Source organism: Cicer arietinum, chromosome 2, assembly GCF_000331145.2.
Source record: "Cicer arietinum cultivar CDC Frontier isolate Library 1 chromosome 2, Cicar.CDCFrontier_v2.0, whole genome shotgun sequence".
NCBI classification, from domain to species: domain Eukaryota; kingdom Viridiplantae; phylum Streptophyta; class Magnoliopsida; order Fabales; family Fabaceae; genus Cicer; species Cicer arietinum.
Window position 1 is genome coordinate 7,013,886 of NC_021161.2, and position 21,460 is coordinate 7,035,345.

Genomic DNA, 21,460 nt, shown 5'->3' on the forward strand with positions numbered 1-21,460 from the left:
GATTTTTTAAAGAGACAACAAAATCAAAATTTGATGGTATTCAATAGAGATTTTTCACAACTTAAAAATTATATATTGCTATCTAAAAATCTGATGGTATTCAATTGAGATTTTGATCCACATGATAATTAATAAAAACATTTTATTTTATAATGTATTTGATAAACATCTTATCATGACACGATATAACATATATTATATTATATTTAAATAAAAAATTATTATTGTAAACAATTATATATTTGTTTTTTTTAAAATTAATTTATTATATTTTAAATATTATAAACTAATTAAAAAATTAAATAACTAATAAAAATAATTTAATATTTAACATTATCCATTGACTCTTCTAAAAAAATAATTTAAAAAAAATATTAATAACCAAATAGTTATATATATATATATTATATAAATGGAAAAAAATTAATCTTGTAAATAAATTATATGTATTTTAAAATTTCAATTAATTTTTATAATTTTTAATACTAATTTGTTAAATTATATAAAAAGAAAAAACTAACCTTGTGATAAAATCATAAACACTTTTTAAATTAATTATTAATATTTTATTTTTAAGTTTAATATCAAGTTCTATAAAGTATTTTTATATTTGATTAGAATTACAATTTTATATTTTATAAATTGTGTTTATATTTAAATTTTATTATATTTTAATTTTATATTTTATAAATGTAATTGAGTAAATTATTGTTCTTATCATATCTTGTTAGTTCATCAAACATTGAATTCACACAAAATATAATAATTTATTCATATCATGTCCATCCACCGGGTCTCGAGACTCTTTCAACAATGTTGCTCTTGCTTTCCACATATTTTGAACCTCTTACTATACATGTGAGGTTTTTATTTTTCTTTCTCATTTGTTGCTTTGCGTCTTGCTAGTTGTTGTTGCTTTTATTTTTTGGTTCTTCAGGTTTATGTTGTTCTTTATGTATTCTTTGTAGATTGCTTTTGTTAGTTTTTATTTTTTTATTTATTTGTTTTTTATGTGTTCCTACACATTGAGGTTTATGTTGTTCTTTATGTATTATTTGTAGATTGCTTTTGTTAGTTTTTAAATATTATCATTGATTTTTGTTGATTTCAAGTTAGTAAATTTTGTGATGAATACAAAAATTTATTAAAGTTTAAGGTTTGAGGTTATTATTTTAATTTTACAGTGACTTTTTTTAGGAACTAAAAGTATTCAATAAGTTTTACAAAATTAATTTTACAATATATCGTATAGATTTGTAAAATATGAGGGTTACATGGTAAATTTTTATTCAACGTACTTCAATTTCTTTGCACAATATTTTCTTTATCAAAACATCCAACTTACTTTTATAAAACAGGTTTATTGAAAATAAAGTTGAATTATAACAAACTAAGATAAGGGAAACAGATAAAAAGGAAAACACATATATTTGTTTTTATTTTTCAATTTTTTTTATATATATTTTTTTTCATTCAATTTTTTTCAGTAAAAAATATTGTAGAACGTTATCGAGTTCGACCTTCTACACAATCTAATAAGAGAGTTACCGTTGAGAAAAGGAGAACGAAGAACGAATAGATGCAACAAGAGGTACAAGTGAATCAAGAGGATTATGTTCAGCTTTAGTTCGAGTAGACAATGAATTAGGACCCTATGTTTTTTTAGGATCACATACATCAATATCATGCGTCATGACTACATGCATCAAGAGGAGCAACAATCAGATCTTGTGTGCAACCAACCTCTGTTTCTTGGTGGACCATTCAATATTTTCGTCTTTAAGAACTATGAACACCACATTGCCGCTAGAGTTTGAAGTGGACAAATTAATAAATAATTTATTTTATTACATAGTATAGTTTATATAGCATAGTGTGTATATGAAACGCCTCGTTTCACTAATAAATAAATAAATAAATAATAATAATAATAAATAAATAAACTAAACCAACTCCACCTACTATCACTCCCTTTGTATCCTTCAAAACACATTATCATTCTCCTAAATTCCTTTTATTTGCCTACTCCAAATCTCATTCATTTATTCACATTAACTATTTCATAAATTCTCAATAATCTCATTGATAACACTCATTTATTTATCCACAATTACTATTTCATAAATTCTCATTAATCTCTTAATTTAATTGACAATGCATAATTGATACATCTTCAAAGCTAAATAACTCATGTTCAATATTCCTTACTCCCAAAATCGTTTTTCAATTAGTTCGGTAAAAAAAAAAAAGGAATAATTCGGTAAAAATAAATAGGAATAACGATTACAATATAATATATTTTAATATACAACGAGATCTTTGATGTTCTATCTATCAATAGATGTCTCAATCACGTCTTGACCATGGATAATGTATCTTTTAATTCTTCTTCACTGGTATATTATAATATTAATTTATAGTTATCATCTTTATCATTTATTTGCCACGATTTACATGAACTATTTTGAAACAACACAATTGATGAATGAAAAATTTGTTGTCTATTTGTAATCACTGCATAATCTCATGTTTCATTATATATATATGCTAAATGGATGAATGTAACCCAAATTATTTACATAATGTATAATAACATCATAACATATAATAATCTAAATATTTATTTAAAACGGTGGCCAAAAATCAATTCCAAGATTAGTAACGTATAATAACATCTTAGTCTGGACATCGTTATCTATGAGATAGATTTCTAGGGTATCATGCATATTTACTCCCTTTGTTTCCTAATGTGTTTGGTTCATATCATTCAAATGCCCATACTTACACTCTACAACTTTCTTTGATAGAAATTTTTGAAACATAAAGAAAAAAATGTCCGTTATATATAAATATGAAGATAATATGCAGAGTATGGTTTCAATTGTAGTTTGTAAGTGCAATTATGGCCACAATATTACAGATTTGGAAGTCGTTGCAATAAATATAAATATTTGTAGAGTAAAATTAAAATAAACTTATGAGATTCTAGGAACATATCATAGTATAGCTAAATAAGTTACAAGAGACCTAATGTCATAGTAAAAAACAACATTCAAGATTCCTCCTAAATAAGTATTTTCCATATTTTTCAAAAAATTTAAATCCTTTGTAATAAGAATTATTGGAATAAATTTTTATTCGATACATTAGAAATAGTGAAATAAAATTTTGAAACAATTCATTTAACAACCTAACCTTTAATTCTTCTTCACCGGTATATTACGATATTAATTCAAAGTTATCTTCTTTATCATTTGTTTGAAGCAACACAACTGATGAATGAAAATTTTGTTGCCTATTTGTAATCACTACAGAATCACATGTTTCATTATGTATATGTTAAATGGATGAATGCAACCTAAATTATTTTCATAATGTATAATAACATCATAACATATACTAACCCAAATATTTATTTAACTCAAATATTTATTTAAAAAGGTGACCTAAAATCAATTCCAAAATTAGTAACGTATAATAACATCTTAGTTTGGACATCGTTATCTATGAGATAGATTTTTAGGGTATCATGCATATTTACTTCCTTTGTTTCCTAATGTGTTTGGTTCATATCATTCAAATGCCCATACTTATAGTCTGATACCTTATCTTCTACAATTTTCTTTGATAGAAATTTGTAGAAACATAAAGAAAAAAATGTTCGTTATATATAAATATGAAGTTAATATGCAGAGTATGGTTTGATTATAATTTGTAACTGCAATTATGGCCATAATATTAAAGATTTGAAAGTCGTTGCAACAAATATAACTATTTGTAGCGTAAAATTGAAATGAACTTATGAGATTTTGGGAACAAGTCATAGTATAGCTAAATAAGTAACAAGAGACTTCCTGTTATAGTAAAAAAAAAACACTCAAGATTCCTCCTAAATAAGTATTTTCCATATTTTTCAAAAAAATGAAATTATTTGTAAAAATAATAATTGGAATAAAGTTTTATTCGTTACAATAAGAAATAGTGAAATAAAATTTTGAAACAATTCATTTAACAATATAATTGCCTAATTATTTCTAATGTCTTTTAAAAAAAAAATCTAATAATGAAAACTTTACGATCTTTTTGTAACTTCATATCTCATACCTTAACCAAGGTTTGAAATTGCAAAAAGATCCAGTTTTACAAGTCTTATACCATTAGACTGTTAGTACAGAGGTGCACCTAAGATGGAGGGGGTGAACTAGGTGTTTAGAAATTTTGTGGTTTTTATAGACTTGGTGGGTTATTTTTTCTGAGTAGGATTACTGTATAGAGAAATATAAATGATAGAAAAATAAAGAACACAATGATATATCATAGTTCCTCTTACAACCAATGGTACATCCAGTCCTCTTGTACACCACAAGAGATTTTCCACTATTGTTAGAATAAATACAAATCTAACTCTAAGACTTTTGTTACAAACTTCTAACAATCTGTCTAAGATAGCACGCCATTATCCTAGTTCACAACACTTGAAGAAAGTACACTACTTTCCTCAATTTACACAATAACTTAAATGGTTTTACAACAATGATTTTGACTAAAATTAGGAGGATATAACAGTTGAGTTAAATAATAATAGTCGAATATAATTTCAATTACCACAAAGAACATTTCTCAATGATATGACAACGTAAAGTATGTACTTGAAAAATAAAAGTAAGACTTGGAATAATTCAATATATTTCATAAAGTTTGTTCAAAGTTGTTCTAAGATTCTTGTTAAGATTGTTTTGTTAAATCTGAAACTAAGAAGTATTTATACTCTTTAGAAATCACTTCAGATCAGTGATAATCGTTCCTAGAGGTTTGATGAACATATGCAATGATCCAGATTGAATCTGAACTGAAAAATTGCATTGCTTCGCAGTTGTATTCGACTACAACCTAAGTGTAGTCGAATACACCTATGTAACGTTCAATTTTATTTTAAAATTTTAAACTTGTATTCAAATACAAATCCTTGTAGTCGAATACAGATGACTGAATTTTGCCATTGACATAATTTTGTATTCGACTACAACATGCTATGGTCGAATACAAAAGTGTAATTTTAGCTACTGACTTAGTATTTGTATTCGGCTACAACATTCTGTAGTTGAATACATATATGCAGTTTTTGCTACTGACTTGGGTTTGTATTCGGTTACAACATGTTGTAGTTGAATACAGATTTGCAATTTTTGCTACTGACTTCATATGCATTCTGCTACACATATATGTAGTCGAATACAACTTTGACTTTTGTCAAAAACTTGATTTTCAAACATTGTTCATGCATTTTGAGACTTTGAAAATTATTTTGATGCATATGCTAAAATGGAAGGTTCTCATGTGCATTTGAAATATAACAATATTAGATTGCCTCATGTACTTTAAATTATAAGTCATCTAGCATATTGACAATAGTTGACTTGATTGCTGACTTCTCTTTGAACTTGCAACTTGATCACTTTCCTTGGTATTTGTCATTATCAAAAACATAAGTATTTTATATTTCCTCCTTTTTGATGAGGACAAAACCTTATTGTTGTTGAAACTTCAAAGCGTTGATCGTTTTGATTTTTCTCCCCCTTAATGTATGCTTACTCCCCCTTTGATCTTGAGTTCATGACATCGTGTTTTGAAAGTTTGAAAACCTACAAATTCTTTAACAACACCATCATACAATTTTCTCCCCCTTTTGACATGATAAAAAAAGGAAGGAACAATAGACAAATATTCCAAGCATACAAAACATATCATAGATAGAGGATATAACATCAAAAAACATAGTTAAAAGTTACACATTGTCTAAGTTATTCATCAACAAATGTAAGAAGTTAAAAGAAATGTCTTATAAAGCATCTAAACAAAATAACATATACTACAGGAACAAACTACATGGTTTTGGGCTATGGAAGTGAAAGTGGTCAATCTTGAGGGACATGCCATCTAGTTCATTCAAAAGAGACTCATGGTTTTGGGCTATGATTGTCTCAATATTTTGGAATCTGTTGTTAATAGAGGTATCCATAGTCTGAAATTGTTCAGTGATGAAGGTTTGAAGGGAGTTGAGCCTGTCCATGATCATGCGGTTTGAAACGTGATCATCATCCGATGTTGTTTCTTCTATGTCTTCTTCATAATGGGCAGCTATAGATGATTGTCCAATATCGCTTTTATGGACATAACCTTGAAATTGCTTGTTCCACACAATCTTCATATTGGGCAGCACATTCAAGTCCAGCACATTGTCTTTTATATGTGTATACATGACTTGACATGAAAAATCTACTTGAAAATAATCCAAAATCCTGGTTTTGCATATGGCAAACCAATGACATTCTTGGAAGCAAATAGAACATACTGGATAAAATATGACCAATTGAGATCAATTCCTTCTAGCATAAAATACATAATCTGAAGCTCAAATTCAATCATTTGTGAATATTTTTCTGCCTTCGGAACCAAAATGTTACAAAGGAAATAATGCACCAACTTGTGCACGTTTTCTTTCCATGGTATTTTTGTCATAATGGCACAATGATACATAAGCATCATATTTGGCCACATTTTCCCATTCACACAAATTGTCAGGCCTAAGTTTTTAACTTTCAAATGGTCACTGCAGAATTTCTCCAATTGTTTGAGTTTCTATCTGAATATATTTCCCTTTCACTTGATATACCAACTTAAATCCTTCTTTCTTAAGGTTGTAGTAAAACACCCTAATTAAATCGACATAGATTAGACCATTATAACTAATGAATACCTCCAAATTTTGTGCCATAAGTAACTCATGACATTTAAAAGCTGAGAAGGAATCAAGTGTACCGTATTTTGGAGTTATCAACTTTTTATCAGTCAATTTTTTTGGGTGAATGAAGTAATCTGGACAAATCGGCAACATTGTCATTCTTAGCCCTCCTTTTTGAAGGACCCACTGAAGCATGCTTGGTTCGGGAAACTATTTTTCGTGCATCCATGGTAAAGGTTGAATAAGATGAAGTTTTTTGATTTTGGGGAAAAATTTGGGGTTTTGAATTTGAGTTGAGAGTAATCTTATATGCAAATGATGATATGGGATATATTAGGGAAGGTTTATATATAAGATTGGATGAAACTTTGGAGAAATGAGAGTGGGAGAAAAGTTGTATTCAGCTACTGAAATTTTAGAAAACAGACCTAATAACGTGAAAACGCTTATATATGGGGGAAAATTTGAATCTGTATTCGACTACACACTGATTGTAGTCAAATACATAATTTTGTGGAAACATGTATTCGAATACATACTAAGTGTATTCGGCTACGATGAAGAAAAATTTATTTTTAAGTTGAATTTTTACTGAAAAACAATATTTAAAAGACATAATCACGTTGATAAAACACATATTCATACATCAAAGATTCAATTCTATCAATTTATCAAATGAAGATTCAAGATTTTGAAGAGAAGTGACTTACAAAGTATCAATCAATACCATGTATTAGAGATCATTTTCATTTAGAAAGCCAAGTTCTCTTCGTATCTTATAGAATGAATTTTTAGGCAAAGGCTCTGTGAAGATATCTACTAGTTGATTATGTGTATCCACAAATGTAACTTCAACATTTTCTTTGAGCACATGATCTCGTAAAAAGTGATGGTGTATGTTAATATGTTTGGTAAGAGAATGCATGATTGAGTTCTTTGAGATATTGATAGCACTGGTATTGTCACGTCTTAGGGAGATGCATCCGAGATCAAGCCCATAGTCACATAATTGTTGCTTGAGTCATATCATATGTGCACAACAACTATATGCTGCTATGTATTCTGCTTCAGCAGTGCTTAAAGCTACAAATGCTTGTTTTTTAAAGGATCATGACATTAATGCATTACCAAAGATATGACAAATGTCACTTGTGCTTTTTCGATCTGTTTTACATCCTGCATAGTCAGAATCAGAATAACCAACTAGATTGCATATATTGTCTTTTGGATACCATAAGCCAACATTGATTGTTCCTTTCAAATATTTCATTATTCGCTTGACAACTACAAGATGTGAATCCTTAGGATTTACCTGAAACCTTGCACATAAACAAACATTGAACATAATATATGGTCGGTTGACCGTTAGATATAAAAGAGAACCAATCATACCTCGATATTTTGATATATCAATTGATTTACCAGTTTCATCTTTATCTACATAAGTTTCGAAACCCATAGGAGTTGCATTTTCTTTACTGTTGTCCATTTCAAATATCTTTAACAGTTCCTTACAGTACTTTACTTGATTGATGAAAATGCCATTTTTGAGTTGTTTGATGTGAAGTCCAATGAAATAATTTAACTTACCCATCATAGATATTTCAAATTCTCCTTGCATCATTAATTAGAATTCTTCACGTATTTTATTATTGGTTGATCCGAATATAATATCGTCAACGTAGATTTGAACAAGTAAAGTATGATCATTAGTCCTTTTAATGAATAATATCTTATCAACTTAACCCTTTTCAAATCCTCGTTCACATAGAAAGTTATTTAGCTTATGATACCAAACTCTTGGAGCTTGTTTCAAGCCATAAAGGACTTTCTTTAATTTGAAGACATGTGAAGGATTCTTGAAGTCTTCAAAGTCGGGTGGTTGTTCAATATACACTTCCTCATTAATGTAGCCATTTAGAAAAGCACTTTTGACACTCATCTGAAATAATTCAAAATCCATAGAGCAAGCATAAACAAGTAATAATCGGATTGTTTCTAACCTTGTTATCGGAGCAAATGTTTTATCAAAGTAGATCCCTTCTTCTTGATTGTACCCTTGAGCAACCAAATTTCCCTTGTTTCGAACAACTATACCATTTTCATCTAGTTTATTCTTAAACACTCATTTGGTACCAATGATGTATTTATTGTCAAGATTAGGAACAAGTTCCCACACTTTGTTTCTTTCAAACTTGTTTAGTTCTTCTTGCATGGCAAGTATCCATTGACCCTTCTTAAGTGCTTCACCTATCTTATAAGGTTCTATTTGAGAAATAAATTCCATATTAAAATAAGCATCTTGGAGTTTGAGCCTTGTAGTAACTCCTTTGTTGATGTCACCTATAATGTTGTCAATGGGGTGATCTCAATGAGTTTTCCATTCCTGAGGTAGATCATTATGTTGATCTTGCTGCTCAATATTGACTTCATTCTTTTAGATTGATTGATCAACTTGATTGTCTTTGCTTATGTCATCACTTATAAAACTATCATCATCACAAGAGATATTTTTATCCTCTTTCAAGAGTTTAGTTTCATCAAATGATACATATATAGATTCTTCTACTAACAAAGTTCTTTTATTAAAAACTCTAAAAGTTTTACTAGATAAATAATAACCAATAAAGATACCTTCATCGTCTTTCTCATCAAATATCCCAAGATTTTCCTTACTATTATTCAGCACAAAACATTTACACCCAAATATGTGAAAGTGAGAGATGTTTGGCTTTCTACCTTTATAGAGTTCATATAGAGTCTTCTTTAGGATTGGTAGAATTATTACCCGGTTAGATACATAAAAGGTTGTACTTACATCATCTGCCCAAATGTATTTTGGTAAATTTGTGTCGCTTAGCATGGTCCTTGCAAGTTCTATCGATGATCTATTCTTTCTCTCAACAACTCCATTTTGTTGAGTTATTCTTGTTGCAGAAAAATTATGGAAGATTCCATTTTCTTCACAATACTCTACAAAAGAAGCATTTTTGAAATTCTCCTCCATGATCACTTCTTATTGATACAATTTTGGTTGCTTGTTCATTTTTTTACTAGTTTGACATAATTTTTAAATGCTTTAAAAGCTTCATTTTTATTTGCCAAAAATAAGGTCCAACTGAACCTTGAGAAATCATCAACAATTACTAGTCTATATGAATTTCCACCAAGATTTTTATTACTTGATGTACCAAACAAGTCCATATGTATCAATTGAAGTGGTCTTGAAGTTGATACAATATTATTGGGTTTGAAGCAAACCTTAGTTTGCTTACCCTTTTGACAAGCATCACATAATTTGTCCTTAATGGATTTCATCTTTGGTAAGCCTACAACAAGTTCATGTTTGACTAACTTGTTTAAATGATCCATATGTATATGTGCAAACCTTTTATGACATAGTCATGCATCATTGTTGTCACTTACCATAAGACATTTCATTTTTAAGGATAAATTATCAAGATTAATTATGAAAATATTTTTAAAACGCTTACCAACAAACTGAATTTCATTTGATACCTCATTTCGGATAATGCATTCATCTTTTTTGAATGCTATTTCGTAACCCTTGTCACAAAGCTGACTAATGCTAATAAGATTGTGCTTTAATCCTTCAACATATAGAACATCTTCAATTGAAAGAGATGGGGTTGCACCAACCTTTCCAATGCCCAAAATTTTACTCTTGTTGTTATCTCCATAGATCACATAGCCTTTTGATTCAAGTGTTAGAGCTGAAAATTTTGTTTTGTCATCGGTCATGTGTTTCGAACATCCGATATCCAAGTACCACATATTAGAAGTACTTTGTATGTATTCCTACATAAAAAGGTAATGATTTGTTAGGTACCCAGAGTGCTTTGGGCCATTGAGTATTAGTATATTTCTTGACCCACACGTAATGCCCATTCGGAACATCAAAATTCCTAAAATGACAAGCTTTAGGTGTGTGGCCATGTAGACCACAATAAAAACATGTCGGAATATTTTTACTCCTATATTTAAGCATAAGAGGTTTCTTTTGAACAACATTCTTCCTAGAACAATGGTGATTATTTTGTACAGTTATAATTTTTTCTTTGTTGGATTGATCACTTGCCTTAACAAAGATGGTTTTACTAATACTTGGTTTATCAAATTTTGAATAACCAAGTCCACTTTTGTCATTTGAATATCTTTGCATATTAAGAATATTGTCCAACCCAACTTATCCTTTTTCATATCTTTCAACGACTCTATTTAGTTGGACAATTTTGAAAGAAAGAGAATCACACTTATTACATGTAAAATTCAGTTTTAATTTTTCAAAGTCTTTTTCCATAGTGTCAATTTTCTCTTTAAGAGATGAAATTAGTTTCTTTTGAGTTGACACAGTTTTGCACAAATTTTTACATTTCATAAGTAATTCTTTTATTTCATCTTGAGCATCATTACACTCAATAAGTAATTCATTATTATCATCATTATTATGAGAAAATTCTATGTTACTAACATCTTCTTCCTCGTCAGATTAGTATGATACCATCAAAGCAACATTTGCACATTCGTTACTTTCCGAATCCGAGTATGAACTGACTTCATTGTCCTCTCGTGCTATATAGGCCTTTTTGAATTCTTTCTTCTTAAGAGCATTTTTCTTGACAATATTTGGACGCTCTGCTTTTATGCGTCCTTGCTTGTCACACTCAAAACAAGTGAAGTTTTGATTTGTAGTTGAGACATCCTTCTTCCTGAAAGTTTTCCTTTTCTTAAAAGTTTTATCGTTTTGAACGAACTTACCAAACTTCTTTACTAGGTAGGTGATGTTCTCATCTCCATTTGAGTTCTCAACATCTATTTGTTATCTTGACTCCATTTTCAAGGCAATGCTCTTTGGCTTCTTTTCTAGAATTTCATTATTTTCTAGTCTTCCAAGTTCAAAGAGCATTGCCAAAAAGTGCATAAAGAGACATCTTTGACACTCTTTTCTTTTCAGAAATTGTTGGTACTTTCGATCGTCATGCCCTTGTTAACGATCTTAGAACTTTAAGGTTCGATTCATCATTAGTGAAGGTCTTGCCAATCGTCGTCAAGTGGTTGCTCAGATGAAAAAATCTTTTCTGCAAGTCCCAAATAGGTTCTTCGGGCTGCATACGAAACAATTCATATTCTTGAGATAAAGTATTCAGTTTAGCAATTGTTCCTTCATGAGTTACTTCAAGAGTATCCCAGATTTCTTTGGCAGTTTCGCAATGAGACACGCGGAAGAATTCGTCCATTCTGAGTGTTGATTGTAAAATATTTTTGGCCTTTTTTTTGTCAAGCATCACTTTCCTTTTGTCATCATCTGTCCATGAAGCTTTTATCTTTATTTCCTCTTTATTGTCGATGACACTCTTTGGGACATATGGGTCATTTTCTATTGCATCTGAAATATCATCTCATTGTGCCTTAAGATATGCATATACGCGTATTTTCCAGGAATCATAATGTTCTCCAACAAAGCAAGGTGGTTTATTGCTACTACCATCATCTCTAAAAATTGGTTGTGCGGAAGCCAGAAATAAGGATCGAGGAGCAAATTTCTAGAAACTGCTCTGATGCCAATTGTTAGTACAGAGGCGCACCTAAGATGGGGTGAATTAGGTGTTTAGAAATTTTCTGGTTTTTAGAGACTTAGTGGATCATTTTTTTTTTTTTGAGTAGGATTAGTGAATAGAGAAATGTAAATGACATAAAAATAAAGAATACAATTATTTATCCTGGTTCCCCTTACAATCAAAGGTACATCCAATTCTCTTGCACATCACAACAGATTTTTCACTATTGTTAGAATAAGTACAAGTCGAACTCTAAGACTTTTGTTACAAACTTCTAACAGTCTGCCTAAGATAGCACACCATTATCCTAGTTCTGAACACTTGAAGAAAGTACACCACTTTCCTCAATTTACACAATAACTTGAATGGTTTTACAACAACGATTTTGACCGAAATCATGAAGGTATAACAGTTGAGTACAATGATAACAGTATAATATAATTTCAATTACCACAGAGAACCTTTCTCAATGATATGACAATGTAAAGTATGTACTTGAAATATGAAAGTAAGACTTTGAATAATTCAAAATATTTCAGAAAGTTTGTTCATAGTTGTTATAACATTCTTGTTAAGATTGTTTTGTTAAATCTGAAACTAAGAAGTATTTATACTTCTTAGACATCACTTAAGATCAGTGACAATCATTCTTAGAGGTTTGATGAACATATGCAATGATCTAGATTGAATCTGAACAAAAAAATCGCATTTTTTCACAGTTGTATTCGGTTACAGCCTAAGTGTAATCGAATATACCTCTGTAACGTTCAGTTTTATTTCAAAACTTTAACCTTGTATTCGAATACAAATCCTTGTAGTCGAATACAGATGACTGAATTTTGCCACTGACTTGATTTTGTATTTGGCTACAACATGTTGTAGTCGAATACAAAAGTGTAGTTTTAGCTAAAGACTTAGTATATATATTTGACTACAACATCCTGTAGTCGAATACAAATATGCAGTTTTTGCTACTGACTTGGATTTTGTAACACCCTGATTTTCAAAGCGAAGGTGTATTTTTTTTTTCAAAAGAGATTAAAATAAAACAGAGGAAAACAAATAAGGGAATACCTTTGGATAAATAATTGAGTCATTATAATTTACAAGCAGCGGAAAAGTTTCTCAAAATACGAATCCAAAGTATTTACACTTCAAAAGGTGGTACATAGACCCCATCATAAATAACATGTCAAACAGACAATATTAGTATAGGTACAGTTTTCCGAATTAAAATACTGCAACCCAAAAAGAAGGACGTCTAGTCCCTATACATCAACCTAATCTGATCATCCTATCAAAAAACTATACACCCTGAGTGATCTCCACGCGCCCCGTGAGATCCTCCTACATAGCTCCAGTCAAGCATTCCCGTCCGTAGGGTACGAACCGGCAGGATCGTCCTGGCTCTCATCTGAGGGCAAAACCCAGATTTCCACAATAGTTGTAAAGGGTCACCAACCGAAATTAACAGATAACACATAACATTTAAGTTTTAAATGCACAAAATAACCTCTCAACTAAGCATGCACCTTAAAAGGATTTCTCATATGCTAAAAGTTCATATAATGCTTGCCAATTAACAATGAAATCAAAATGAAGTTCTCAAACCATCAAGTAATACATAACTGACCAAATCATTGATAAATCAATTGAGCAATCGATTATCTAACTCAAAATAAGGATTTCTACTGAGCCAATCGACATTAAGTAAACAAGACATTAAGAGATTCCCCATTCTTAATACTCATTTAACTTAAACGATTTTCCAAAACACACATTAAGTAAACAAGACATTAAGAGATTCCCCATTCTTAATACTCATTTAACTTAAATGATTTTCAAAACGAACATTAAGTAAACAAGACATTAAGAGATTCCCCATTCTTAATACTCTTTTAACTTAAACGATTTTCACAACAAACATTAAGCAAACAGAAATATTAAGAGATTCCCCATTCTTAATATTCTTTTAACTTAAACGATTTTCACAACAAACATTAAGCAAACAGAAATATTAAGAGATTCCCCATTCTTAATACTCGTTTAACTTAAACGATTTTCTCAAACACACATTAAGTAAACCGAGATATTAAAAGATTCCCCATTTTTAATACTCATTTGACTTAAACGATTTTCACAACAAACATTAAGCAAACAGAAATATTAAGAGATTCCCCATTCTTAATACTCATTTAACTTAAACGATTTTTCACGACAAACATTAAGCAAACAGAAATATTAAGAGATTCCCCATTCTTAATACTTGTTTAACTTAAACGATTTTCTCAAACACGCATTAAGTAAACCGAGATATTAAAAGATTCCCCATTTTTAATACTCGTTTAACTCTAATGGTTTTCACGCCAACATTAAGTAAACGTAGACATTAAGAGATTCCCCATTCTTAATACTCGTTTAACTCTAATGGTTTTCAAATTCCACACAAAACAACTCAAACCTATTATCAGATCCAATCCACAACTCATACCAAAACACATCAATTCATTTCTCCACAAAATCCAACCATACACATATCAAATTTCATCAGTATTAATTAAGAACACGTCAAATACGACGAACACAAATCAACACAATCCACCACTCAAACACAACAAGTTTCATTTACTCAAAATCATACATAAATGAGTTTAAATTCATTTTCCACGAAACATTCATCAATGTAACCAAAACCTAACTCTAAGATTTTACCCATAAAGCCTTAGATTCATTTTCCCCCAAATCAACACTCAAACCCTAACAAAATTCTTTTCCACACAACCACAAATAAGTCCCTAAATGCAAACTAAAAGTTTGGAAGGAGCCCTTACCTTAACGTTAGCTTTAACGTGCGTTTCCGGTACCGCGAGTAAATCCGGTAAAATCTCCGCTCGCAACGTCGCCTCCAAGTTGGTTCCCTAGCACCGTAGCATGGTAGTGAGCAACTTTCCCTTCCATCTCTTCGCGAAACGAAGCTTAGATCTAGATGAAACGGGGAGGTTTGTGTTTGACGGTTTTGAAATCCCTAACACTGTTTTTCTTCGTTTTCGAATCAAACAAAAAGAATGAAGTCAAGTAATCTTCTCTTTCACACTCAATAAACCTTGGGTTTCTAATCTTGAAGAAAGGAAGCAAAGAAAAACGAAAATGGAGGAGGGAGGAATTTGAGTGCGCGAGACAGGGAGAGGAAGATGGAAAATCTGGTTTTTCTTTCCTTTCTTTTTCTTTCCTTTGTTTTTTCTTTCTTCCGTTTTCCTTCTTTCCTTTTTATATCATTTTCCTTTCCTTTTCCTTCCTTCTAATTTCCTTTCTTTCTATTTCCTTTCTTTTTTTTTTTCCTCCACACAAACATATAAATATATATATATATGTTAATTATAACTTAACAAATATCTCAAAATATCTAGATATTTGTTAAATTACAATTTCATCCGTAACGCATTAAATTCTCCGTAAAGGATTCACCGCACTTAATTTAATTTATTCATCGACGAGTAATCCTAATCGGCATCAAAGTATCTTTTGATCAGTTAAACTCCAAATTAATAATAACTTTGGCTAAAAAGCCTCCGAGCCAATATCCAAAATACACAAAAATACATAAAGTATACTTTAAAATTATGAGTCTTACAGATTTGTATTCGGTTACAACATGTTGTAGTCGAATATAGATGTGCAGTTTTTGCTACTGACTTCATATGTATTCGGCTACACATATATGTAGTCGAATACAACTTTGACTTTTGTTAAAAACTTGATTTTTAAACTTTGTTCATGCATTTTGACACTTTAAAAATTCTTTTGATGCATATGCTATAATTGAAGGTTCTGATGTGCATTTGAAATATAACAATATTAGATTACATTATGTACCTTAAATTATAAGTCTTCTAACATATTGACAATAGTTTACTTGATTGTTTACTTCTTTTTGAGCTTGCAACTTGATAACTTTCCTTGGTCTTTATCTTCATTTTTTGAAACAATTCATTTAATAATATAATTGTCTAATTATTTCTAATGTCTTTAAAAAAAATCTAATAATGAAAACTTTACGATCTTTTTGTAATTTCACATATCATACCTTAACCAAGGATTGAAATTGCTAAAAGATTAGTCTTACAAGTCTTATACCATTAGACTACTAATTTCTACTATGGATCAAAAAATTAGCATCGCGACTCAACAAATGTTTGGATTATCAAAACAAGTTTAAAGCTTGCTGAAACATGCTACTACATATTCGAGAACAAGGTTATGGGGACGTTTAATATATTGGAGTGCAGATTTGAATTCACAATATATCACTTTTTTTGCATTCAATGCGTGTCTGTTTCGCCACTAAGTATTGATCAGAAAGACATTTATATTTTGTTTGTTATGTACTACAAAAAACACAATTTTTATATTTCAAAAATAAATTTTCATTCTTTTGCATAAATTATAATGTACATTTTCATCTAATTAAACAAATATTAATTCTAAAATTCTATTAATTTATTTACACCCATAATAATAAATTAAATATCACTCGCGCAAGGCGCAGATTAGCAAGTTTAAAAAAAGATACATGCCATATTTTTTAGCAATATGAAATTTTTGATATTGTAAAATAAAAATGTACCGAAAATTTCAAAGTTTTGAAATTTTTAGTAGAATAAAATCAACTACTATTAAATTAACTACCGAAAATTTCAATACTGAAATTTCTGTTACACAATTTAATATTATCGAAAATTTTATTTTATAAAAAAATGTTATATACTGCATATTTTAAAAACAATTTTTAGTATTTTAAGTTGTGTATCAGATTTTTTAACTGAATTAGTAAAATTAAAATTATTGCATATTAAAAAATAAGTTTGATGGAGAGATACACAATTCAATTTTTCTTAATGGCACCGTGATTCTTTGTTACAAACTTAAAATATCTAACCAATAAAAAACCATGTTTTATTCTTTAAATTTTGGTTATGCACGGTGACATGAACGATACTCAATCCCAACGTTCTTAAATTTACAAAATTCAAAAAGATAATTACAATATTACCCTCCTTATTTACAAGTAACAAATAAACTCATAACAATTCTATTAAAACATAAACACCATACACTCTTCTTCTTTTTAGTCTCTGTTAAAATTACTTACCAATACAACTAACAAACAAACTCATAACAAACCATGAAAACATAAACACCACATTCTCTTCTTTTTTCGTTTATGATAAATTAAGTGTCAGAGTTTCAAAAAATAAGGTGGCCATAGTCACCCCAAAATTCTCAACATTTTTTATTTAGTTTACAAAAGAGATTTTTAATTATAATTTATAAATTGATACATAACAATTTACATTTGATTTTGTTCAACCCATTCACATAGATTATTCAAATTTTTATATTTATAATTTATGTTTAAAATTAATATTAAAAAAGTTTTAAAAATGAAGAATTATTAAATATGAGAAGGTTATGAAAACCAAATTATATAAGTCTTGTGGTTAATTTTGATTAAATCTAACATGACATATTTTTATGAGTTGAATTATTTTTATGAATTACGTGTAGATCCTTGTTAGATTAATATTTGTATATGAACTAAAATTTATTTTATTATTATTAAAATTACACTTTTTTCTATTAGATTCAGTTTTTAAGATGAAAGTAGAACCTCCAAATTCTTTAAGACTTGAACAAAACACATCAAATGAAAAAAATACAAATTTAAAACTCAATCCAACCCAAAAAAATTAATTGATTTGGAGATAGAATTTTGTCAAAACCAACCCGACCCGACCCAAACCCAACTCGTGTACACCCAACGTTGACATGATGGAGGCCCCAACTTCATATGACCGTTGCTCCCAACTTCTTAAATTTACAAATTTCAAAAAACACATCATTATCCTTCCTAGTTACCGTTACAACGGACAAACCGACTCATAACAAAAACTCTTCTTCTTCATCCCTTTCTTCAACCCAAAAAATTACCAAAAACTCCTCAATTCAGCTCCAAAAATGGCAACACTAGCACCTGGAATTCTCATAAAGCTACTAAACGCCATAAACACTGGCGTTAAACCAACAAGCGAACACCGCAACTCACTCTTACAAGTCACCGACATCGTCCCCGCCGATCTCGACGAAAAGAGTCTCATTCCAAAACAAGGATTTTACATCAAAGTATCCGATTCGTCGCATTCTATTTACGTCACTCTTCCCTCCGATCAACACGATTTTGTACTCAGTAATAAAATGCAATTAGGTCAATTCATTTATGTTGATAGATTAGAACCTGGTTCACCTGTTCCTGTTCTTAAAGGTGCTAAACCTTTACCAGGTAGACACCCTTTTGTTGGTACACCTGAGCCTTTATTGGGCCTTAGAGATAAAGCCCAGGCCCAGGCCCAACAGTTTAAGCCCAGTTCTGTTTCTAAAAGAGGTTCTTGGGGAACAGGGAAGAAGAAGAAGTTTAATGATAATGATGACGGTGATGGTGGTGATTTTTTTGATTCTTCTCCTATGGTTTTCAAGCCGGTTAATTTGGATTTTGATCAGTGTACACCTATTAGAGGGAGGAATAATGGTATTGGAAAAGAAAGGACTCCTGTTAGATGTTCTGTTGGTGGAGGGCTTTTTGGTAAAATGAGTGATGTTAGAGGTGAAAGTCCTGCGTTGCTTAGGAAAAGCTGTGTTGTTAGTTCTTCTAATTCGAAGATTACAAGAAGCAGGAGTGTTTCTGATAGAGAGAATAGGATTCCTATCACCCCCTTCAAGTCAGCTGTAGGTACATTGTTCCTTTCTATTTTTGATTCATTTTGTGCTGATTTTTTAGTGTTTTAGACTTGGATATATGTATGTATGTAACATCGACACTTCTGGCGTATCTCAGAGTCTGACACATGTTGCTCTTTGACACATCGATTATATTAAATTTATTTATTTTCTCATATTATTACCGGTGTTAGACGTGTGTCTGTGTCAATATTTGTGCTACATATTTGGATATTGTAATCTTGAGTTGCAATGGTATGATTTGAGCATTTCGGATTCCTTGCAGCATGGGGATTCCTCATTCACACAGTTGGGATATCCGTGGATGTTCGAGTTTAATTCTAGACTGTATGATCTCGTTGATGTCCCCATTGCATGAATACAGGAAATCCCTAACTGCAAGGAATCTAGGTCTGCAATTGAGATTGCATTAGTTGTACTTGACTTTGATTGCAATTTTGCATAATATCTAAGATTTTTTATGTCTTTGTGGTCTTTTTATTGTGTATCTATTTTATGATTTTGTTTTATTTGATAAAATTGTGTATAATAGCAGGAAAAGAAAGGCGGTACTCCACCGCCGCAGCTGAGACATGCAAGAGTGGCGAATTCTGGAAGTGTAATTGGGGGAGGAGATGCTCACAAAGAGGATTCAAGTGTCATCTCTCAACAGAAATCTCAGTCTACTACTAATTCAGCTTTTGATGATTGCAACAATCTTAGCCTTCCAATGAATTTACCAGCAAAGTTGAGCTCATTGGGGAAGGTACATTTTTTTATAAAGCTAAAGATTAAACTTACTACTGCATATTACTTATCATTGATAGTAGCAGATAATGAATTAATGATAGTTGGTTCTAAGTATGATTAAGTCCTAAGTAAATGCTCCAGAAGCAGCATGTGCTGCATTCTCTTGCATTACAGTGACTATGCATTTGTTTAAGCCCTAACATTTTAAATTATGACAACATCTTATATTGTGGAGAATTCCGGTCTAACTAGGCCCATACCTCAATTGGGGTTGCGTGATATCGCGGTCGCTGAACATTTTTTCAAAACCGTGGCATTCCAATGTGGCTGACCTCAATTGGGGCCGCGTGACATATCATGGTTCAAAACCTTGTTTGTTGTCTATAATAATCTTATAATATGTGTATTTTGTGTTGCATGACAGGAAGCTGTGCAGCAAAGAGAAGTGGCTCAAAAGATTGCCCTTCAAGCATTAAGAGATGCTTCAGCCACCGAGACAGTAGTTCGATCCCTTAAGTATATATTCCTTACTCAATTCTACTTTTGGTCTAGCTTTGCACCTTTCTATAACTGTTTTTGCAACTAGAGTAAACTAGCAACTGATTAACTTTATTGTTGGTGTTTTCTTTCAGGATGTTCTCAAATTTGTCCAAATTGGCTCGAGCTGATGCACCTGCTACCTGTTTCGAAAGGTTTTTGGAATTCCATAATGATATTGTACAAGCAGTTAGTGCAATGATGTCAATGCAAGCAGCTACTTCAGCTTCAGAATTGGCTTCAAAATCAGACAAACTAGCTGAAGAAGAACAACCACAGGTTTTACACGAAGTTATGCAAAACTCCATGGACCAATCAGAAAACTCAGAATCAAACATATCGAAAAGAAGGTGTCCTTCTTATAAAGCGAAAATGGGAAAACTTATGAGGTCATCAAGTACAAACCAAAAGGAAGTTTCGGAGAAGAAAAATTCTAACCTGGAACCTATTGTTGAAAACGATGAGAATAAGAAACCGGTTTCTTGCAGCTTAAGCAACACAATCAAGCTGGGAAAACAGATTGAAACAGAAGCTGGAAATTGGTTTATGGAGTTCATTGAGAAGGCATTAGAAGCGGGGTTGAAGAAAACAAAGGAAGCGTCAATTGGAGATGTTCGTAAAGTTCCTCAGTCTCTCATACTTAAAGTTATGAACTGGGTTGAGGTAGAACAATACCATAGTAACAAGAGGCCTAGTCATCCTAAAGCAGCTCAGATTGCTCGGAAGTTAAGAATAAAGATTAAGAATCCTTGATACTTTTGTTCAAATGGTGATGAATCTGTTTCAAGTTGTGTGTGTGTTGTGTTTGGAATAGTTGTGAGAAATTAATCAAAATAATTGTCTCTGGCCTAAATGTCATTAGCCACTTCGAGTGTTTCAAAGTTGCTTTTATTTGTAATATTCAATTTATACATGTATTGTTTTGGTTGAAATTGAAAAATGAGCAGCCATATTCATATTCATATATAATCTTGTCTTTGTACAATTAGCATCTCAACTTAAAAACAATTCCAAGATGATTTTGTTTGTGCATGATATATATGGCAATATATGGTGTAAAACCCGCAATTTTCTCCGTTAA

At 30.7% G+C, this 21,460-nt stretch overlaps 1 protein-coding gene across 2 annotated transcripts; it reads left to right on the plus strand.

Annotated features, from left to right (window-relative positions):
- The first annotated feature begins 18,211 nt into the window (after window positions 1–18,211).
- On the plus strand, window positions 18,212–21,460 carry LOC101502190 (uncharacterized). 2 transcript variants are annotated; one of them, XM_004489789.4, is made up of 4 exons: window positions 18,212–19,101; window positions 19,646–19,858; window positions 20,267–20,358; window positions 20,475–21,460. In XM_004489789.4, exons 1-4 carry the CDS (start codon window positions 18,337–18,339, stop codon window positions 21,130–21,132), a joined length of 1,728 nt encoding a protein of 575 aa, XP_004489846.1. In that variant the 5' UTR covers window positions 18,212–18,336; the 3' UTR covers window positions 21,133–21,460. The 2 variants fall into 2 exon arrangements, with proteins under 2 accessions (XP_004489846.1, XP_004489847.1); XM_004489790.4 differs by having other exon boundaries at window positions 19,649–19,858.